The following is a 23,887-nucleotide window of genomic DNA, read 5'->3' on the forward strand; positions in this document are numbered from 1 at the left end:
GGGTCTGTATGTAGAACTAACTGGTGTCTTCTCCCCTCAGAGGGTCTGTATGTAGAACTAACTGGTGTCTTCTCCCCTCAGAGGGTCTGTATGTAGAACTAACTGGTGTCTTCTCCCCTCAGATGGTCTGTATGTAGAACTAACTGGTGTCTTCTCCCCTCAGAGGGTCTGTATGTAGAACTAACTGGTGTCTTCTCCCCTCAGAGGGTCTGTATGTAGAACTAACTGGTGTCTTCTCCCCTCAGAGGGTCTGTATGTAGAACTAACTGGTGTCTTCTCCCCTGAGAGGGTCTGTATGTAGAACTAACTGGTTGGTGTCTTCTCCCCTCAGAGGGTCTGTATGTAGAACTAACTGGTGTCTTCTCCCCTCAGAGGGTCTGTATGTAGAACTAACTGGTGTCTTCTCCCCTCAGATGGTCTGTATGTAGAACTAACTGGTGTCTTCTCCCCTCAGATGGTCTGTATGTAGAACTAACTGGTGTCTTCTCCCCTCAGATGGTCTGTATGTAGAACTAACTGGTGTCTTCTCCCCTCAGATGGTCTGTATGGGGGGGTCACACTGTTCCCCATCATCCCTAGCAAACACAGCTGATTAAACTGATTGCGTTCTAAACTGAAGATCATGACTAGTTGATTATTGGAGTCAGGTGTGTTAGCTGGGGTCAAAGTGTGACACCAATCAGGCCCCAGAGGACTGGAGATGTCCATCCCAGGTCTAGAATAACGTTTTGAAGAATGTTTTACTTGCAATGACAGTCAAATATGGTTGTTTTGACCTACTTCTGTTGAATGCAATGACTGTAAGTCGCTCTGTATAAGTTAAATGACTAAAAATGTTACTGTTGTCACCTCCTCATTCCAGGGCGCCCTCCTCTGAGCTGTCTGCACTGATTGAGAAGCTGCAGAAGAACGCTGACAAGGTGGAGAAGCTCATCCTTGAGACGGAGCAGAACCTCAACAAGGTAAAGAACCGCATCACACAGAACCTCATAGAACCGTTTAGAACATCATAAAACCACACAGAACTGGATAGAATCTCAAAGATCATCGTAGAACCTCATAGCACTGCGTGGAACCGCATAGAACCTCAGAACTACATAGAACCTCAAAGAAACACACAGAACTTCATAGAACGTCACAGAACTTTATGATAGGGTCATACCTTTTGATAATGCAACAACAACATCCTATTGGTGGCTCTGGCAGACCGTTTGCATTATCCTAATTGGCTCTGTGCGGCTCTCAATGTCTTTGACAATATCATATGAAAACCTTTGACTGCTCTGTGTTGTATCAGGATGTGAGTAAGATCAACGAGGGCAAGCAGCCTCTGTACCAGGACGACACCAACAAGCGCATCCTAAGCTCTCTGGAGCTGCTGCAAGGCCTGGATGAGGACGCCGTTGACGCGAAACGCCTGCAGCACCCCCAGGCTGAGATGATTGAGCAGGAGTGAGTTATATTATCTAGTAGATATACACTACACTAGATATACCTACTGTACCAGCAGCACCGCCAGGCTGAGATGATAGAGCAGGAGTGAGTTATATTATCTAGTAGATGTACACTACACTAGATATACCTACTGTACCTGCAGCACCGCCAGGCTGAGATGATAGATCAGGAGTTATATTATCTAGTAGATATGTACCTGCAGCACCGCCAGGCTGAGATGATAGAGCAGGAGTTATATTATATAGTAGATATGTAGCACCGCCAGGCTGAGATGATAGATCAGGAGTTATATTATCTAGTAGATATACCTACTGTACCTGCAGCACCGCCAGGCTGAGATGATAGAGCAGGAGTTATATTATATAGTAGATATGTAGCACCGCCAGGCTGAGATGATAGATCAGGAGTTATATTATATAGTAGATATGTAGCACCGCCAGGCTGAGATGATAGATCAGGAGTTATATTATCTAGTAGATATACCTACTGTACCTGCAGCACCGCCAGGCTGAGATGATAGATCAGGAGTTATATTATCTAGTAGATATACCTACTGTACCTGCAGCACCGCCAGGCTGAGATGATAGATCAGGAGTTATATTATCTAGTAGATATGTACCTGCAGCACCGCCAGGCTGAGATGATAGAGCAGGAGTTATATTATATAGTAGATATGTAGCACCGCCAGGCTGAGATGATAGATCAGGAGTTATATTATCTAGTAGATATACCTACTGTACCTGCAGCACCGCCAGGCTGAGATGATAGAGCAGGAGTTATATTATATAGTAGATGTAATACACTGATACACTTAAGAAATAAGGCACAAGGGGATGTGGTATATTGGCCATATATCACAAACCCCGGAGGTGCCTTATTTCTATTATAAACTGGTTACCAACGTAATTAGAGCAGTAAAAATACATGTTTTGTCATACCTGTGGGAAATGGTCTGATGTACCACGGCTGTCAGCCAATCAGCATTCAGGGCTGGAACCACCCATTTGATATGAGATATTATACCCTCTTTAGCCCGACCCTGAGCCCCACTCACTCACTCCACTGTTGAGTTTTAACTAACCCTGTGTCGTCACCCTGTGTCGTCACCCTGTGTCGTCACCCTGTGTCGTCACCCTGTGTCGTCACCCTGTGTCGTCACCCTGTGTCGTCACCCTGTGTCGTCACCCTGTGTCCTCACCCTGTGTCCTCGCCCTGTGTCCTCGCCCTGTGTCCTCACCCTGTGTCCTCACCCTGTGTCCTCACCCTGTGTCTTCACCCTGTGTCTTCACCCTGTGTCTTCACCCTGTGTCGTCACCCTGTGTCGTCACCCTGTGTCGTCTCCTCCAGTATGAAGCAGCTGAGAGTGAGACTAAGGAAGCTGAGAGAGGACCACGACCGCATCTACCACCTGACGCGTTCCGAGGGCCTGCCGAGCGTCAACTGGGGCAGGATCATAGAGGAGAAACAGGTGAGGGGAACACACACACACACACACACACACACATACACATACACACACACACACACACACACACACACACACACACACACACACACACACACATACACATACACATACACATACACACACATATACACACACATATACACACACACACACACACACACACACACACACACAGGCTTGGATATGTGTGCACACAGTTTCCGCACACCATAACATAAACGTCATGTCTTTCTTCTTCCGACCAGGGCAACCTGAGCAACAAGGGTTTTGGTCAGGACCTGCCCACCATAGAGAACGAGGTGGAGGAACACAACATCTTTCACAGTGAGGTGGAGGCCCTGGCCCCTCACATCTCAGCCAGCGACGACAAGGTAGGACTAACAGCCAGCGTAGAAACTACCTGACACGTCGTGTTTTATACTCAGTCATTTACTAGTCTCCTATCCAGGAAGATAACCGTGGCTTTATTCATAGCCCACATACCTGACGACAACAACAACAACAACAACAACAACAACCACTCTGAAAGTTCCAGTTATGAGAAAACAAACAGACATATATATTGTACTGAATGATTGTCAACAATGACTCATTACTCAGAAAACAGACATATATATTGTACTGAATGATTGTCAACAATGACTCATTACTCAGAAAACAGACATATATTGTACTGAATGATTGTCAACAATGACTCATTACTCAGAAAACAGACATATATATTGTACTGAATGATTGTCAACAATGACTCATTACTCAGAAAACAGACATATATATTGTACTGAATGATTGTCAACAATGACTCATTACTCAGAAAACAGACATATATATTGTACTGAATGATTGTCAACAATGACTCATTACTCAGAAAACAGACATATATATTGTACTGAATGATTGTCAACAATGACTCATTACTCAGAAAACAGACATATATATTGTACTGAATGATTGTCAACAATGACTCATTACTCACAAAACAAACCTTCACACATCACATTCAAAAAGTAGTCATTTAGTTGAGTCTCTGCTCCAGAGGGACCTTCAATAACGTTGTTTATTAAATAACCAGGCGTTTCAGACAGCGAAAACATGGTAGGACTAACAGCCACGCAGGTCAACTCCAAGCCCACTTCAGTTAGAAACTGTTGCATTTGAAAAAACGAAGACTGTTTTTACATTTTGAGGTTTTGCTAAAATACCCACGTGTACACAGAATTATTACAGTGTGTAAAGACAATAATCTCCAATCGTCATTTCTGACTTCTCCACACCATCTCCTGTCGTTCAATGCCGCATAGACATGACGTATGTTAGTGAGGATTTGTTTCCCCGGACGAGCTCAATATAATTTCAAATGCCTGACAGGGAGGAGCTCACACAGAAAGGTCCATGCAGTAATATGCTCTTTACTTCTCTCTCCCTCTCTCCTCTCACTCTCTCTCCTTTCTGCTCTCTCCTCTCACGCTCTCTCCTTTCTGCTCTCTCTCACACACTCTCTCTGTCTCCTCTCATTCTCTCTCTCTCTCTCTCTCGCTCTCTCTCTCTCTGTCTCCTCTCGTTCTCTCTCTCTGTCTCCTCTCGTTCTCTCTCTTTGTCTCCTCTCGTTCTCTCTCTTTGTCTCCTCTCGTTCTCTCTGTCTCCTCTCGTTCTCTCTCTCTATCTTTGTCTCCTCTCTTTCTCTGTCTCCTCTCGTTCTCTCTCTCTTTCTTTCTCTCTCTCTTTCTCTCTCTCTCTCTCTCTCTAGGACTCTGCCAGTGCCCTCCAGCTGAAGTACAACAAGCTCCTGGTAAGATTGACTTTAATAATGACTTCATCTGAAGCAGGGACTCAGGGAGAGCTTGAGGAGTGTGTATGCATGTACAGTAGCTCTATGTGAGTTCTACACCTGCAGTTCCATGCTATGTGTTCCTTGTGTCCGTGTGTACAAAGTGTTTTATCCACGTACACCCTGGCTTTTCTTCCCTTCCTTTGTTCAGTGTGTACCTCAATAACATTCATCCCAGGATGGTGTGTGTGTGTGTGTGTGTGTGTGTGTGTGTGTGTGTGTGTGTGTGTGTGTGTGTGTGTGTGTGTGTGTGTGTGTGTGTGTGTGTGTGTGTGTGTGTGTGTGTGTGTGTGTGTGTGTGTGTGTGTGTGTGTGTGTGTGTGTGTGTGTGTGTGTTTCATTCACCATCACACTTTCCCCTCTCCTCTCTCTCCCCAGGCCAGTTCCAGTCTATAGTAACTATCTCTCCTCTCTCTCCCCAGGCCAGTTCCAGTCTATAGTAACTATCTCTCCCCAGGCCAGTTCCAGTCTATAGTAACTATCTCTCCCCAGACCAGTTCCAGTCTATAGTAACTATCTCTCCTCTCTCTCCCCAGGCCAGTTCCAGTCTATAGTAACTATCTCTCCTCTCTCTCCCCAGGCCAGTTCCAGTCTATAGTAACTATCTCTCCTCTCTCTCCCCAGGCCAGTTCCAGTCTATAGTAGCTATCTCTCCCCAGGCCAGTTCCAGTCTATAGTAACTATCTCTCCCCAGGCCAGTTCCAGTCTATAGTAACTATCTCTCCCCAGGCCAGTTCCAGTCTATAGTAACTATCTCTCCTCTCCCTCCCCAGACCTGTTCCAGTCTATAGTAAATATCTCTCCTCTCCCTCCCCAGGCCAGTTCCAGTCTATAGTAACTATCTCTCCCCAGACCAGTTCCAGTCTATAGTAACTATCTCTCCTCTCCCTCCCCAGACCAGTTCCAGTCTATAGTAACTATCTCTCCTCTCTCTCCCCAGGCCAGTTCCAGTCTATAGTAACTATCTCTCCCCAGGCCAGTTCCAGTCTATAGTAACTATCTCTCCCCAGACCAGTTCCAGTCTATAGTAACTATCTCTCCTCTCCCTCCCCAGACCAGTTCCAGTCTATAGTAACTATCTCTCCTCTCTCTCCCCAGGCCAGTTCCAGTCTATAGTAACTATCTCTCCCCAGGCCAGTTCCAGTCTATATATAGTAACTATCTCTCCCCAGGCCATTCCAGTCTATAGTAACTATCTCTCCCCAGGCCAGTTCCAGTCTATAGTAACTATCTCTCCCCAGGCCAGTTCCAGTCTATAGTAACTATCTCTCCCCAGACCAGTTCCAGTCTATAGTAACTATCTCTCCTCTCCCTCCCCAGGCCAGTTCCAGTCTATAGTAACTATCTCTCCTCTCCCTCCCCAGACCTGTTCCAGTCTATAGTAACTATCTCTCCTCTCCCTCCCCAGACCTGTTCCAGTCTATAGTAGCTATCTCTCCTCTCTCTCCCCAGGCCAGTTCCAGTCTATAGTAACTATCTCTCCCCAGGCCAGTTCCAGTCTATAGTAACTATCTCTCCCCAGACCAGTTCCAGTCTATAGTAACTATCTCTCCTCTCCCTCCCCAGGCCAGTTCCAGTCTATAGTAACTATCTCTCCTCTCCCTCCCCAGACCTGTTCCAGTCTATAGTAACTATCTCTCCTCTCCCTCCCCAGACCTGTTCCAGTCTATAGTAGCTATCTCTCCTCTCTCTCCCCAGGCCAGTTCCAGTCTATAGTAACTATCTCTCCCCAGGCCAGTTCCAGTCTATAGTAACTATCTCTCCCCAGGCCAGTTCCAGTCTATAGTAACTATCTCTCCTCTCCCTCCCCAGGCCAGTTCCAGTGCTCGACAGCGCCACCTGTTGAGCCTGCGCGACTACATGCAGCGCTGCACTAATGAGCTGTACTGGATGGACCAGCAGGCAGGGGAGAGGATCAACTATGACTGGAGCGATACTAACCTGGACTACCCTGCACGTCACAGACAGTATGAGGTAGAGAGAGACACACACACACACACACACACACACACACACACTCACACACACACACACACACACACACACACACACACTCACACACACACACACACACACACATCTGTATCTGACACCTGATCCTGCATGTTATCTGACACCTGATCCTACATGTTATCTGACACCTGATCCTACATGTTATCTGACACCTGATCCTGCATGTTATCTGACACCTGATCCTACATGTTATCTGACACCTGATCCTGCATGTTATCTGACACCTGATCCTACATGTTATCTGACACCTGATCCTGCATGTTATCTGACACCTGATCCTACATGTTATCTGACACCTGATCCTACATGTTATCTGACACCTGATCCTACATGTTATCTGACACCTGATCCTGCATGTTATCTGACACCTGATCCTACATGTTATCTGACACCTGATCCTGCATGTTATCTGACACCTGATCCTACATGTTATCTGACACCTGATCCTACATGTTATCTGACACCTGATCCTACATGTTATCTGACTCCTGATCCTACATGTTACGTGACACCTGATCCTACATGTTATCTGACACCTGATCCTACATGTTATCTGACACCTGATCCTACATGTTATCTGACACCTGATCCTACACGTTATCTGACACCTGATCCTACATGTTATCTGACACCTGATCCTACATGTTATCTGACACCTGATCCTGCATGTTATCTGACACCTGATCCTGCATGTTATCTGACACCTGATCCTGCATGTTACGTGACACCTGATCCTACATGTTACGTGACACCTGATCCTACATGTTATCTGACACCTGATCCTACATGTTACGTGACACCTGATCCTACATGTTACGTGACACCTGATCCTACATGTACGTGTGTTGGAACATAAAGAGAGACTTGTATCTCTTTTAAATCTCCCACCAGAACTTCATCAGTAAGTGTCTGGAGTCCAAGGAGGCCACTGTCACCAAGCTGAATGATGATGGAGATAAACTCATCGCTGCCAACCATCCTGGCAAGAATGTTATTGAGGTACACACATACACATACACACACACACACACACACACATATATACACACACACACACACACACACATACACACATCTCTACTGACCATCCTGGGATGAATGTTATTGAAGTACACACACACACACACACACACACACACACACACACACACACACACACACACACACATGAATGTCATTGAAGTACACTTCATTTATCCTCTATCATTCTACTATTGGGGCAAATCCTAACTTCCACTTTAGTCAATGTTGACTTAAGTCATGCATTGATGTCAATGGGAGACTAAGGTCAAATCAGACTATTTTAGTGGAAGTTAGGATTCACCCCTACTGAGATGAAAATCCTCAAAAATGAATGTGAATGAAAAGCATCAAACAGACAGTGATGTAACGGAACTCGACTCCACCTGTCAGGCTCATATGGAGGCTGTGCATGCAGACTGGAAGGAGTACCTGAACCTGCTCATCTGTGAGGAGAACCACCTGAAACACATGGACGAATACCACAAGGTGATTAGTATACCCTGACCTGACCTTAACCCTGATACCACCTGAAACACATGGACGAATACCACAAGGTGATTAGTATACTATACCCTGACCTTAACCCTGATACCACCTGAAACACATGGACGAATACCACAAGGTGATTAGTATACCCTGACCTGACCTTAACCCTGATACCACCTGAAACACATGGACGAATACCACAAGGTGATTAGTATACTATACCCTGACCTTAACCCTGATACCACCTGAAACACATGGACGAATACCACAAGGTGAGTCACAGCAACAAGTATTCAGAAAGCATCAGTTGAAGATATCCTGAATGTTTGAACAGGGTCATTAGATGTTGACAGGCTTGTGTACCAGCATGTGTTGTGCAAAGCAACAGCTTCTGAGTTACAGACTTGTCGTGGTACGTAAACAGAGTTGGTTCAGGCAGAGACCGACTGGCTGCCGGTCCAACTTCGTGTAAATAAACCGTAGCTGCTTTCGGTGATGTTGTTACCTCAGTGTTTTTCCTGCCGGTGTCTGTTTTCTCTCCAGTTCCACAAAGAGGCCCGGGACACCCAGGACCTTCTGAAGAGAATGGACAAAGAGGTGGACCAGAAGTACAAACCAGAGTTCAAGGACATGTACCAGATGGAGAGCCTCATCAGAGACCTGGACGTGAGTGGGCTTTAACAACTACAGTGTTTTATTAGCAGTGGGCTTTACACTACTGTAGTTTACTGAGAGTGGGCTTTACACTACTGTAGTTTACTGAGAGTGGGCTTTACACTACCGTAGTTTACTGAGAGTGGGCTTTACACTACCGTAGTTTACTGAGAGTGGGCTTTACACTAGTGTAGTTTACTGAGAGTGGGCTTTACACTAGTGTAGTTTACTGAGAGTGGGCTTTACACTACCGTAGTTTACTGAGAGTGGGCTTTACACTACCGTAGTTTACTAGCAGTGGGCTTTACACTACTGTAGTTTACTGAGAGTGGGCTTTACACTACTGTAGTTTACTGAGAGTGGGCTTTACACTACTGTAGTTTACTGAGAGTGGGCTTTACACTACCGTAGTTTACTGAGAGTGGGCTTTACACTACTGTAGTTTACTGAGAGTGGGCTTTACACTACCGTAGTTTACTGAGAGTGGGCTTTACACGACCGTAGTTTACTGAGAGTGGGCTTTACACGACCGTAGTTTACTGAGAGTGGGCTTTACACTATCGTAGTTTACTGAGAGTGGGCTTTACATGACTGTAGTTTACTAACAGTGGGCTTTACACTACCGTAGTTTACTAACAGTGGGCTTTACACTACCGTAGTTTACTAACAATGGGCTTTACACTACCGTAGTTTACTAACAGTGGGCTTTACACTACCGTAGTTTACTAACAGTGGGCTTTACACTACCGTAGTTTACTAACAGTGGGCTTTACACTACCGTAGTTTACTAACAGTGGGCTTTACACTACCGTAGTTTACTAACAGTGGGCTTTACACTACCGTAGTTTACTAACAGTGGGCTTTACACTACCGTAGTTTACTAACAATGGGCTTTACACTACCGTAGTTTACTAACAGTGGGCTTTACACTACCGTAGTTTACTACAAGTCTGGGGGACAGATCTGTTTCTGCTTCAACCAAACAATGACAAAGCTGTTGGATAAAGCAGGGACAATTCTTTGGTCTGTCAGGTCTGTCTGCTTATCAGGCTGGTTTCTAAACTCCTAACTCAATCAAGAACATTTACATTTTGACAAATGATTTAGCCTTAGAACTATAAATCCAAAATGCTCTTTAAAAAAGTGTGTGTGTGTGTGTGTGTGTGTGTGTGTGTGTGTGTGTGTGTGTGTGTGTGTGGTGCAGGACCAGGCGAAGGCAATGGACCACTTTGATGAGCGTGTGAAGGCTCTGGAGAAGCGCAGTCTACAGGTTCTCCCCCTCCAGTTCCGCAGGAACACCCCTCAGAAGCTGCTCCCCGTCGAGGCGCTGTGTGAGTTCGACACTGACGAGGTAAACCTGGACACCTCCACTACTTTACCTCACCCTGTGTGTGTGAGACACTGACGAGGTAAACCTTTACACCTGGACACCTCCACTACTTTACCTCACCCTGTGTGAGAGACACTGACGAGGTAAACCTGGACACCTCCACTACTTTACCTCACCCTGTGTGAGAGACACTGACGAGGTAAACCTTTACACCTGGACACCTCCACTACTTTACCTCACCCTGTGTGTGTGAGACACTGACGAGGTAAACCTTTACATCTGGACACCTCCACTACTTTACCTCACCCTGTGTGTATGAGACACTGACGAGGTAAACCTTTACACCTGGACACCTCCACTACTTTACCTCACCCTGTGTGTGAGAGACACTGACGAGGTAAACCTGGATATGCCACCACCCTACTCTAATTTCAGACTGATACCTTGTCCACCCTACTCTAGTTTCAGACTGATACCTTGTCCACCCTACTCTAGTTTCAGACTGATACTCTGTCCACCCTACTCTAGTTTCAGACTGATACCTTGTCCACCCTACTCTAGTTTCAGACTGATACCTTGTCCACCCTACTCTAGTTTCAGACTGATACCTTGTCCACCCTACTCTAGTTTCAGACTGATACCTTGTCCACCATGCTCTAGTTTCAGACTGATACCTTGTCCACCATGCTCTAGTTTCAGACTGATACCTTGTCCACCCTACTCTAGTTTCAGACTGATACTCTGTCCACCCTACTCTAGTTTCAGACTGATACCTTGTCCACCCTACTCTAGTTTCAGACTGATACCTTGTCCACCCTACTCTAGTTTCAGACTGATACCTTGTCCACCCTACTCTAGTTTCAGACTGATACCTTGTCCACCATGCTCTAGTTTCAGACTGATACCTTGTCCACCATGCTCTAGTTTCAGACTGATACCTTGTCCACCCTACTCTAGTTTCAGACTGATACCTTGTCCACCATGCTCTAGTTTCAGACTGATACCTTGTCCACCATGCTCTAGTTTCAGACTGATACCTTGTCCACCCTACTCTAGTTTCAGACTGATACCTTGTCCACTATGCTCTAGTTTCAGACTGATACCTTTTCCACCATGCTCTAGTTTCAGACTGATACCTTGTCCACCCTACTCTAGTTTCAGACTGATACCTTGTCCACCCTACTCTAGTTTCAGACTGATACCTTGTCCACCATGCTCTAGTTTCAGACTCCTCCACACACACGCTTCTTCATGACAATCATTCTAGCTTTTCTCTCTTCTTTTGTCTCCTCCCCTTCTCTCCTCCTTTTCCCCCTCTCTCCTTCCTCACGATCCCTCCTTTCTACCCCTCTCTCTCCCTTCTACCCCTCTCCTTCTTCCCCTCTCTCTCCTTCTACCCCTCTCTCTCCTTCTTCCCCCCTCTCTCCTTCCTCACTATCTCTCCCTTCTACCCCTCTCTCTCCTTCTTCCCCTCTCTCTCCTACTACTCCTCTCTCTCCTTCTACCCCCTCTCTCCTTCCTCACGATCCCTCCCTTCTACCCCTCTCTCCTCCTTTCCCCCCTCTGTCCTTCCTCACTATCTCTCCCTTCTACCCCTCTCTCTCCTTCTTCCCCTCTCTCTCCTACTACCCCTCGCTCTCCTTCTACCCCCTCTCTCCTTCCTCACTATCTCTCCCTTCTACCCCTCTCTCTCCTTATTCCCCCTCTCTCCTTCTTCCCCGTCTCTCTTCATCTCCCCCCCCCCCCTGTCTCTCTCTCCTTTTCTGTCTCCAGTGATTCTCTAATCTCTATGTGCGGTGTGTTTTTCTGTTATCATGACTAAGCACGATCTGACTGCACCACATCTTCTCCTCTCTCCCCTGGTTCCTCCTCCTCTCATCCTCCTTCACTCTCACTCCTTTCATTTTATTCCCCTGAATGCGGTGTTGTGTTGTAATGTATTTAAATCCTTTAAGAGGCCTGTGCTCTCTGCATCTTATTTAAGCCTTCAGGGGATCAGCCACAGGCTGGGGGGGTTTAGGAGTGGATTTGGAGAGCTGGAAATGAGGGGGTGTGTGTGGAGCAGTTGAGAGAGCTCTTAAGATTTAGGAACAGGATCAAACGATGAGGGGAAACACAGTGTTGTGTTATGATTCCCCCCCCCCCCCATATGACTGGTGAAAACAGTGAACTGTAATTTACTAACTAGGGCCTAGTGGTTCCCTGGTTAGGTCGTGTGGTCAGGTCATGTGGTCAGGTCATGTAGGTCAGGTCATGTGGTCAGGTCATGTGGTCAGGTCATGTGGTCAGGACATGTGGTCAGGTCATTTGGTCAGGTTATGTAGGTCATGTGGTCAGGTTATGTGGTCAGGTCATGTGGTCAGGTCATGTGGCCAGGTCATGTGGTCAGGAAGAGCTAATGGCCTTATCCAAAGTGGTTCAGTGAGTGAACCTCTATTTGTGTTCTGGTTCTTCCATACCAGATCAGTGAGTGAAACTCTGTGTGATGTTGTGGTTGTCCATCCCAGGGTCAGATCCTGCGTGGAGAGAGGTACACCCTCCTGAGTAACAAGGGGCCCAAGTGGGAGGTGAAGGACGCAGCCGGGCGTAAACTGACGGCTCCGGGGGCCTGCTTCATGGTCCCCCCCACAGACCCAGAGTCTGTCGCCGTCTCCAACAGGTAAGTGTGTTTGTTACGGGGGTAGGGTGGAGAGGTGTGTGTGTGTGTGTGTGTGTGTGTGTTACGGGGGTAGGGTGGAGAGGTGTGTGTGTGTGTTATGGGGGTAGGGTGGAGAGGTGTGTGTGTTACGGGGGTAGGGTGGAGAGGTGTGTGTGTGTGTTATGGGGGTAGGGTGGAGAGGTGTGTGTGTGTGTGTGTTATGGGGGTAGGGTGGAGAGGTGTGTGTGTTATGGGGTAAGGTGGAGAGGTGTGTGTGTGTGTGTGTGTGTTTGTTATGGGGGTAAGGTGGAGAGGTGTGTGTGTGTGTTTGTTACGGGGGTAAGGTGGAGAGGTGTGTGTGTGTGTGTGTTTGTTACGGGGGTAGGGTGGAGAGGTGTGTGTGTGTGTTATGGGGTTAGGGTGGAGAGGTGTGTGTGTGTGTGTGTTATGGGGTGCATGTGTCTGTCTACTGTGTGCCTGTGATTGTGTAACGGTGTACTTGTACACTGTGTAACAGGGTCTGTTGTTTCCTGAGACGGTGTACTTGTACACTGTGTAACAGGGTCTGTTGTTTCCTGAGACGGTGTACTTGTACACTGTGTAACAGGGTCTGTTGTTTCCCGGGACGGTGTACTTGTACACTGTGTAACAGGGTCTGTTTCCCGAGACGGTGTACTTGTACACTGTGTAACAGGGTCTGTTTCCCGAGACGGTGTACTTGTACATTGTGTAACAGGGTCTGTTGTGTGTTTCCAGTCTGGCCGGCCAGCAGAAGGGTATTAAGATGAAGGTGTCTGGCAGTAAGACCACCCTGGTCAAACGCCTGGAGGAACTGAAGAAAGACGGCTCCGCTGGCTCTGGTAGGTACTGTTATGTCATGGTATGTCGTGGTATGTTATGTCATGGTATGTTATGTCATGGTATGGTATGTCATGGTATGGTATGTCGTGGTATGTTATGTCATGGTATGGTATGTCATGGTATGTTATGTCATGGTATGGTATGTCGTGTTATGGTATGTCATGGTATGTTATGTCATGGTATGGTATGTCGTGGTATGTTATGTCATGGTATGGTATGTCGTGTTATGGTATGTTATGTCATGGTATGTTATGTTATGGTATGTTATGTCATGGTATGTTATGTCATGGTATGGTATGTCATGGTATGGTATGTCATGGTATGTTATGTCATGGTATGGTATGTCGTGGTATGTTATGTCATGGTATGGTATGTCGTGTTATGGTATGTTATGTCATGGTATGTTATGTCATGGTATGTAATGTCACGGTATGTTATGTCATGGTATGTCATGTCATGGTATGGTATGTCATGGTATGGTATGTCGTGGTATGTTATGTCATGGTATGTTATGTCATGGTATGGTATGTCATGGTATGTTATGTCATGGTATGTTATGTCATGGTATGGTATGTCGTGTCATGGTATGTTATGTCATGGTATGTTATGTCATGGTATGTTATGTCATGGTATGTTATGTCATGGTATGGTATATCATGGTATGGTATGTCGTGGTATGTTATGTCATGGTATGTTATGTCATGGTATGGTATGTCATGGTATGTTATGTCATGGTATGGTATGTCGTGTTATGGTATGTCATGGTATGTTATGTCATGGTATGGTATGTCGTGGTATGTTATGTCATGGTATGGTATGTCGTGTTATGGTATGTCGTGTTATGGTATGTCGTGTTATGGTATGTTATGTCATGGTATGTTATGTCATGGTATGTTATGTCATGGTATGTTATGTCATGGTATGTTATGTTATGTCATGGTATGTTATGTCATGGTATGGTATGTCGTGGTATGTTATGTCATGGTATGGTATGTCGTGTTATGGTATGTTATGTCATGGTATGTTATGTCATGGTATGTAATGTCACGGTATGTTATGTCATGGTATGTCATGTCATGGTATGGTATGTCATGGTATGGTATGTCGTGGTATGTTATGTCATGGTATGTTATGTCATGGTATGGTATGTCATGGTATGTTATGTCATGGTATGTTATGTCATGGTATGGTATGTCGTGTCATGGTATGTTATGTCATGGTATGTTATGTCATGGTATGTTATGTCATGGTATGGTATGTCATGGTATGGTATGTCGTGGTATGTTATGTCATGGTATGTTATGTCATGGTATGGTATGTCATGGTATGTTATGTCATGGTATGGTATGTCGTGTTATGGTATGTCATGGTATGTTATGTCATGGTATGGTATGTCGTGGTATGTTATGTCATGGTATGGTATGTCGTGTTATGGTATGTCGTGTTATGGTATGTCGTGTTATGGTATGTTATGTCATGGTATGTTATGTCATGGTATGTTATGTCATGGTATGTTATGTCATGGTATGGTATGTCATGGTATGTTATGTCATGGTATGGTATGTCGTGGTATGTTATGTCATGGTATGTTATGTCATGGTATGTCATGGTATGTTATGTCATGGTATGGTATGTCGTGTCATGGTATGTTATGTCATGGTATGTTATGTCATGGTATGTTATGTCATGGTATGTTATATCATGGTATGTTATGTCATGGTATGGTATGTCGTGTTATGTCATGGTATGGTATGTCGTGTTATGGTATGTTATGTCATGGTATGTTATGTCATGGTATGTCATGGTATGTTATGTTATGGTATGTCATGTTATGTCCATGTCGCAATCTCTGAATGCTCGGCTATGGAAAGCCAACTGACATTTAACTTCTGAGGTGCTGACCTGTTGCTACCCTCTATAACAGAGGTCTCCAGACCTGTTGCTACCCTCTATAACAGGCGTCTCCAGACTTGTTGCTACCCTCTATAACAGGCGTCTCCAGACTTTTCTAGCATGAGCTCCTTTAAAAAAAAATGAAACATGTCGCAAACAACTCTTTAAAAAAAAGTATTTATAGCTTTTAAATAGGAACATTCTTCTCCTCTACCCGGCAACTCTTCCCCGGGTTCCTCGCTGTATAAAAGATGTCAATACACCTGGTAAAATAATGGTTCATAAACGGTCATCAACACGACAGCCCCACAAAATTGTCCTTAGTATTTTCCTGATTTTTTTTCTTCTTCTCCTGGTTTTGACTCCGTTTTTAACTCTCAATAGTACAACTGTTCATAGAGAAACAGCAACTGAATGTTCTGAGTCTGTGCTTAAATCGCATCAGAAGACCTTCAGACCTAAACATAACGCTTTTTGATTTTTGAGTGTAATTCCCCTTTAATTGCGCATCGAGCCAGAGAGAGATGTGTCGCTGTAGTGATGCTTCTGTCAGGACGACTGCAGCTCGCGTCATGGCAGAGTTTGTAAAACAATGACCATCCAATTGATGTAAATAATCATGGCCGTTCTGTCAGGTTAAGCCAACTTCACAGTTAACATTTAATTGACCAGGTTATTGGGGAAAGTCTTTCTGTCTCTGCCGCTCTGACATTTCAGAACCAGGGTCTGTAGTGAACGCCTCTTGCACTGAGATTCAGTGCCTTAGATCGCTGCGCCACTCAGGAGCCCAACTACATGGTGAGCTACTCATAGGTGGGCTGTGAGCTGCTGGTAGATGTCCATCCACCTATTGGAGAGCCCTGATCTATAAACACTGTGATTATTATCTCACCCTGTTGGTCATCTATGACCGTCCGAACATCTTGAAGAACCATCTGGCCTTAATGGCCGTATACTCCTTATAATCACCACCCGGCACAACCAGAAAGAGGACTGGTCCACCCCTCAGAGCCTGGTTCCTCTCTACCCAGCACAACCAGAAAGAGGACTGGTCCACCCCTCAGAGCCTGGTTCCTCTCTACCCAGCACAACCGGAAAGAGGACTGGTCCACCCCTCAGAGCCTGGTTCCTCTCTACCCGGCACAACCAGAAAGAGGACTGGTCAACCCCTCAGAGCCTGGTTCCTCTCTACCCAGCACAACCAGAAAGAGGACTGGTCCACCCCTCAGAGCCTGGTTCCTCTCTACCCGGCACAACCAGAGAGGACTGGTCAACCCCTCAGAGCCTGGTTCCTCTCTACCCGGCACAACCAGAAAGAGGACTGGTTAACCCCTCAGAGCCTGGTTCCTCTCTACCCGGCACAACCAGGAAGAGGACTGGTCCACCCCTCAGAGCCTGGTTCCTCTCTACCCGGTACAACCAGAAAGAGGACTGGTCCACCCCTCAGAGCCTGGTTCCTCTCTACCCGGCACAACCAGAAAGAGGACTGGTCCACCCCTCAGAGCCTGGTTCCTCTCTACCCAGCACAACCAGAAAGAGGACTGGTCAATCCCTCAGAGCCTGGTTCCTCTCTACCCAGCACAACCAGAAAGAGGACTGGTCAATCCCTCAGAGCCTGGTTCCTCTCTACCCAGCACAACCAGAAGAGGACTGGTCCACCCCTCAGAGTCTGGTTCCTCTCTACCCAGCACAACCAGAAAGAGGACTGGTCCACCCCTCAGAGCCTGGTTCCTCTCTACCCAGCACAACCAGAAAGAGGACTGGTCCACCCTTCAGAGCCTGGTTCCTCTCTACCCGGCACAACCGGAAAGAGGACTGGTCCACCCCTCAGAGCCTGGTTCCTCTCTACCCGGCACAACCAGAAAGAGGACTGGTCCACCCCTCAGAGCCTGGTTCCTCTCTACCCAGCACAACCAGAAAGAGGACTGGTCCACCCCTCAGAGCCTGGTTCCTCTCTACCCGGTACATCCAGAAAGAGGACTGGTCCACCCCTCAGAGCCTGGTTCCTCTCAGAGCCTGGTTCCTCTCTACCCGGCACAACCAGAAAGAGGACTGGTCAATCCCTCAGAGCCTGGTTCCTCTCTACCCAGCACAACCAGAAAGAGGACTGGTCCACCCCTCAGAGCCTGGTTCCTCTCTACCCAGCACAACCAGAAAGAGGACTGGTCCACCCCTCAGAGCCTGGTTCCTCTCCAGGTTTCTTCCTAGGTTCCTACCCTTTCTAGGACGTTGTTCCTAGCCACGGTGCTTCTACAGCTACAGAGTTTCTGTATAAGGACTTTCTGACACCTGTTGTTGTAAAAAGCACTTTATAAATAAATGGGATTGGTTGGTTTCCATGTCATGTGACTACTGGAGTTAATCACTAGAGCTGCAGCTTGTAATGATTTGTAGGCCAGTGTGATTGATTGGTTTCCATGTCATGTGACTACTGGAGTTAATCACTAGAGCTGCAGCTTGTAATGATTTGTAGGCCAGTGTGATTGATTGGTTTCCATGTCATGTGACTACTGGAGTTAATCACTAGAGCTGCAGCTTGTAATGATTTGTAAGGCCAGTGTGATTGGTTGGTTTCCATGTCATGTGACTACTGGAGTTAATCACTAGAGCTGCAGCTTGTAATGATTTGTAGGCCAGTGTGATTGTCTGATTTGTGAATGTGATGTTATGTTATGAGTGTCTGATTCTATATTGTGTGTGTGTGTGTGTGTGTGTGTGTGTGTGTGTGTGTGTGTGTGTGTGTGTGTGTGTGTGTGTGTGTGTGTGTGTGTGTGTAGTCGTATCTGATTATGTGTGTGTGATTTGATTGTGTATGGATGTTGTGATTGTTGAGTCTGTGTGTTATTTTGGTGTGTGATTGATTGATTGTGTATGGATGTTGTGATTGTTGAGTCTGGTTGTATATGATTTGTTGTGTGTGTTATTTTGGTGATTGATTGACTGATGAATATTATAGACAAGGAGGAGCAGCAGTGTCGCCAGCTGATGGCCGGTCTGGACAAGGTGACCAGTGATCTGGACAAACAGGAGAAGGCCATCTACTCTCGAGTACGCCCCCCTCTGGAGCAGACCAGGCCGCTGCAGGACAGCGCTGACCGTCTGCAGGACGTCAAGGTAGTTCCTCGTTTTTCTCCTTTCTCTGCACAGAGGGTGTAGAGCGGTAGAGATGCTTTTCCTCCTCCTACTCTTCTCCTGTCCTCCTATTTAGACTAGAGTCCTTTCGATACAGTTTTCAAACCCATTTAATCCTACCAAAGAAAGTCTTGAGAGAGTTGTTTTATGCTTATCGAGGAAGTACTATTAGTTAGTTCCAGGAAGTGTACACTTTTTGTTTTTTTATGCTTATCCCATATTCTTCCACCAGGACATTGCGGCCGTGGTTCGTAAGATCGAGCCGGAGAAGTCGTCCAAGGTGAGGGAGGCTGAGAAGTTCCTGACCTCTAACCCTAAATGTGCCAGCGCCCCTCAGCTGAACGGCAAGGTGAACGAGGCCAACAACAAATACGACAAGATCAACCTGCTGCTCAAGTGCTCCGAGGACAAGTGAGTAGCTTTTTGTACTTGTTAGTAGAGATGGTAGTACTTACACAAAACTCAGGACCAGTGCGGCAGGGTAGCCTAGTGGTTAGAGCGTTGGACTAGTAACCGAAAGGTTGCAAGTTCAAACCCCCGAGCTGACAAGGTAAACATCTGTCGTTCTGCCCCTGAACAAGGCAGTTAACCCACTGTTCCCCGGTAGGCCGTCATTGAAGATAAGAATTTGTTCTTAACTGACTTGCCTAATAAAGGTTAAAAAAGTTAGAGAGTTTTCCTGTTTTACTAGGATGACTAACCTGTAGGCTACTATGACACTATTTAAACACATTTTAAATGTCATTTTAATCTAATGTAATTTAACCCATGTCATGCGTTTATTTACAGGCTTCAGAATTCCAACCGCCTGGAGAGCTCCCTTCAAAACGGGAAATCTTTATTGTCCAGCTACGAGAACAAGCTGGTCAGGGAGGAAGTCGCCCCAGCAGACGTCTCATCTCTGGAGAAGACACAGCGTCAACTGGCTGTAAGATGGCTGCCCTCTGATCACTCGTTTATTCTCATCAGGATTCATGTTTAGATCCAAATGGATCTTCTCCACAAAGGAAATGTTTTGATACCAAAGACCAAAGCATATTTACTAATGACATACAGTATAAATGTATGATGAGCTGGAAGGTCTGAGCTACACACTCATATCTCAACTTTGTCCCGGTTGGGGCAGAACTCCCCCCCCCCCCCCCCCCCAAACACACAATTCAACCTCCACTCCCTCTCCCGACAGGATATTGCATCAGAGCTGAAGACCAAGAGGTCCGCGGTGACGGAGACGGAGGCTAACCTGCGTGCGGCCAAAGGCAGCTGTGACACCATGGCAACCAAGCTGCAGGAGCACTGCCCCGACATCGAGAGGCAGGAGGGCGAGGTCCGGAGGCTTAACAAACGCTACGACAACCTCAACAGGCAGATCGACGCCAGGTAAACGGGACTGACAGAACTGAGACTTCAAATGAGTGATCAAATCAAATGTTATTGGTTGCTATTGGTTGCTATTGGTTGCTATTGGTTGTTATTGGTTGTTATTGGTTGCGGATGTAATCGTGGGTAGTAGTAAAAACGTCTGTGTTCGTCGCTCCAACAGTGCAGTGCTCCTACAGTGCAGTGCTCCAACAGTGCAGTGCTCCTACAGTGCAGTGCTCCAACAGTGCAGTGCTCCTACAGTGCAGTGCTCCTACAGTGCAGTGCTCCAACAGTGCAGTGCTCCTACAGTGCAGTGCTCCAACAGTGCAGTGCTCCAACAGTGCAGTGCTCCAACAGTGCAGTGCTCCTACAGTGCAGTGCTCCAACAGTGCAGTGCTCCTACAGTGCAGTGCTCCAACAGTGCAGTGCTCCAACAGTGCAGTTGTAACAATACATGTAAATCTACAAAATACAAATTACAGGAATATAGAAATATTAGAACAAGACTGTCAGGCTCTGGAATAGAAACATCTATGTATAGGACGGTGTGTATAGACAGTATAGACAGTAGTTATATAGGATGGTGTGTATAGACAGTAGTTATATAGGATGGTGTGTATAGACAGTAGTTATATAGGATGGTGTGTATAGACAGTAGTTATATAGGACGGTGTGTATAGACAGTATAGACAGTAGTTATATAGGATGGTGTGTATAGACAGTAGTTATATAGGATGGTGTGTATAGACAGTAGTTGTATAGGATGGTGTGTATAGACAGTAGTTGTATAGGATGGTGTGTATAGACAGTAGTTATATAGGATGGTGTGTATAGACAGTAGTTATATAGGATGGTGTGTATAGACAGTAGTTATATAGGATGGTGTGTATAGACAGTAGTTATATAGGATGGTGTGTATAGACAGTAGTTATATAGGATGGTGTGTATAGACAGTAGTTATATAGGATGGTGTGTATAGACAGTAGTTATATAGGATGGTGTGTATAGACAGTAGTTATATAGGATGGTGTGTATAGACAGTAGTTATATAGGATGGTGTGTATAGACAGTAGTTATATATAGGATGGTGTGTATAGACAGTAGTTATATATAGGATGGTGTGTATAGACAGTAGTTATATATAGGATGGTGTGTATAGACAGTAGTTATATAGGATGGTGTGTATAGACACTAGTTATATAGGATGGTGTGTATATAGACAGTAGTTATATATAGGATGGTGTGTATAGACAGTAGTTATATATAGGATGGTGTAGTGTGGTGTGTTACGTTCACGTTGTGGTGTGGTGTGTTACGTTCACGTTGTGGTGTGGTGTGTTACGTTGTGGTGTGTTACGTTGTGGTGTGGTGTGTTACGTTCACGTTGTGGTTTGTTACGTTGTGGTGTGGTGTGTTACGTTGTGGTGTGGTGTGTTACGTTCATGTTGTGGTGTGTTACGTTGTGGTGTGTTACGTTCATGTTGTGTTGTGGTGTGTTACGTTGTGGTGTGGTGTGTTACGTTCATGTTGTGGTGTGTTACGTTGTGGTGTGTTACGTTCATGTTGTGTTGTGGTGTGTTGCGTTCGTGTTGTGGTGTGATACGTTAATGTTGTGTTGTGGTGTGTTACGTTCACCTTGTGTTGTGGTGTGTTACGTTCATGTTGTGTTGTGGTGTGTTACGTTCACCTTGTGTTGTGGTGTGTTACGTTCACCTTGTGTTGTGGTGTGTTACGTTCATGTTGTGTTGTGGTGTGTTACAGAACTCAGAGCCTGCAGAGGGCTAAGACGTCGTACAGTAACTACCGCAGTGACTACGACAACCTGAACAACTGGCTGTCCCGCGTGCCAAACTATGAGCCAACTGAGAAAGACAACCTCAGTCAGGTGGAAACCAAGCTGGAAAACCAGAAGGTAGGTGGTTGATTCCTGATTGTCCCATTATTGGTTAATGTTAGGATTGGGGGAGGGGAAGCTGATTTCTGATTGGTTAATGTTAGGATTGGGGAGGGAAGCTGATTTCTGATTGGTTAATGTTAGGATTGGGGGGAGGGAAGCTGATTTCTGATTGTCCCACTAAGGGTTAATGTTAGGATTGGGGGAGGGGAAGCTGATTTCTGATTGGTTAATGTTAGGATTGGGGGAGGGGAAGCTGATTTTAGATCTGTACCTAGGGGAAACTTTACCCCGGCACGGTTGAGGATAGTCAGGTGTTCACAATTTTGCAACCCTGTCCTGAACTAAAACTAATGTTTCTATACCTCTAGTCAGTCCTCTACCTCTAATGGTCCTGTTATGTTTCTATAGTCAGTCCTCTACCTCTAATGATCCTGTTATGTTTCTATAGTCAGTCCTCTACCTCTAATGGTCCTGTTATGTTTCTATACCTCTAGTCAAAGTCCTCTACCTCTAATGGTCTAAAATGTTGATTGCTGTGTTGTCACAGAACCTGCTCTCCGACATTAAAAAGAAGGAGTCTGAGTTGAACAACGTATCGAAAAATGCCCAACTTTACCAGCAAGCCGTCAAGGTAGGGGAATGAACACCGATCGACACATCCATTCTGATTACCTACGGCTAGGAGAAATTTGATGTAACACTTTCTCTCATTTTTCTTCCTCTTCAATTAATAATTGATTTGACTAATTTGTGTTTTTGCAGGACTATGAGAATGATACTGAGAAGTTCAAGTCTCTTCTGGACCTTGAAGACGGGCTGGTCCCGCAGACCTACAAGAGAAGCAGACTGGAGTCCCCTGCACTCAGGGTCAAGGAAGAGGTAAGGAAGACTGCAGCTGTGGCCCAAATAGAACCCATTTACCTATTTAGTGCGTTACTTTTGGACTCTGGTCATAAGGCCCTGGTCAAAAGTAGTGTACTATGTAGGCAATAGGGTGCATGGGCCCTGGTCAAAAGTAGTGTACTATGTAGGTAATAGGGTGCACGGGCCCTGGTCAAAAGTAGTGTACTATGTAGGTAATAGGGTGCATGGGCCCTGGTCAAAAGTAGTGTACTATGTAGGTAATAGGGTACATGGGCCCTGGTCAAAAGTAGTGCACTATATAGGGAATAGGGTACATGGGCCCTGGTCAAAAGTAGTGCACTATATAGGGAATAGGGTACATGGGCCCTGGTCAAAAGTAGTGCACTATATAGGGAATAGGGTGCATGGGCAGTAGTCCACTGATATGGAATATTGTGTAATGTGAGAGTCGGCCCTTGTCTGTAACCTCAATGCACAGTACACGTCGTAATGTGACACCTTTTGATACATTTTCAGGAAGTCTTTTGTACGACATCTTCTAATGAACATTCTGAAAATCAAATCTAATCACATGTTATGTCACATGTGCCAAATGCAACAGGTGTAGGTAGACCTTACAGTGAAATGCTTACTTTACAAGCCCTTAACCAACAATGCAGTTAAGAAAAATAAGTGTGAAGTAAAAAATAAAGATATAATTAAAGAGCAGCAGTATAATAACAGTAGCGAATGATGCCTCTGGTTCCATACATTTTCATAATTTCCTTGTTGACAGGAATCTGCCATCGAAGCTAAATTCACCGAAGTGAATGCCGTGAACAAGCAAAGGATGGCGAATCTGCAGTTTGCACAAGGCCTTATGAATCAGGTGAGATACTCCTGAATGTTCAACAATCAATGTGGCACATCTTTATATAGATCCAAAAAAATTGAATTTAAATGTCACATCATTCTAAATAAACATCATTGCCATTAACTTCTAA

The 23,887-nt window shown here is 45.6% G+C and overlaps 1 protein-coding gene across 3 annotated transcripts in view; it reads left to right on the forward strand.

Annotated features, from left to right (window-relative positions):
* Window positions 1-23,887, forward strand: part of ppl (periplakin) — a 46,138-nt gene that overhangs the window by 19,008 nt on the left and 3,243 nt on the right. Inside the window, exons 2-21 of one of the 3 annotated variants that reach the window (XM_090197671.1) lie at window positions 863-962; window positions 1,298-1,452; window positions 2,803-2,923; window positions 3,169-3,294; window positions 4,671-4,712; window positions 6,564-6,725; window positions 7,656-7,763; window positions 8,178-8,273; window positions 8,817-8,939; window positions 10,132-10,278; window positions 12,765-12,916; window positions 13,652-13,755; window positions 18,606-18,763; window positions 19,014-19,192; window positions 19,571-19,709; window positions 19,968-20,161; window positions 21,905-22,055; window positions 22,588-22,671; window positions 22,803-22,919; window positions 23,680-23,772. In XM_090197671.1, the coding sequence (XP_090053797.1) occupies window positions 863-962; window positions 1,298-1,452; window positions 2,803-2,923; window positions 3,169-3,294; window positions 4,671-4,712; window positions 6,564-6,725; window positions 7,656-7,763; window positions 8,178-8,273; window positions 8,817-8,939; window positions 10,132-10,278; window positions 12,765-12,916; window positions 13,652-13,755; window positions 18,606-18,763; window positions 19,014-19,192; window positions 19,571-19,709; window positions 19,968-20,161; window positions 21,905-22,055; window positions 22,588-22,671; window positions 22,803-22,919; window positions 23,680-23,772 (2,551 nt within the window). Of the gene's footprint in view, window positions 1-862; window positions 963-1,297; window positions 1,453-2,201; window positions 2,231-2,802; window positions 2,924-3,168; window positions 3,295-4,670; window positions 4,713-6,563; window positions 6,726-7,655; window positions 7,764-8,177; window positions 8,274-8,405; window positions 8,546-8,816; window positions 8,940-10,131; window positions 10,279-12,764; window positions 12,917-13,651; window positions 13,756-18,605; window positions 18,764-19,013; window positions 19,193-19,570; window positions 19,710-19,967; window positions 20,162-21,904; window positions 22,056-22,587; window positions 22,672-22,802; window positions 22,920-23,679; window positions 23,773-23,887 lie in introns of those variants that run through there. The other 2 variants (XM_090197672.1, XM_090197673.1) reach the window with 2 other exon arrangements.

This window comes from Oncorhynchus mykiss, chromosome 13, assembly GCF_057628025.1.
Source record: "Oncorhynchus mykiss isolate SJ-2025 chromosome 13, ASM5762802v1, whole genome shotgun sequence".
In the NCBI taxonomy this organism is placed as follows: Eukaryota; Metazoa; Chordata; class Actinopteri; order Salmoniformes; family Salmonidae; genus Oncorhynchus; species Oncorhynchus mykiss.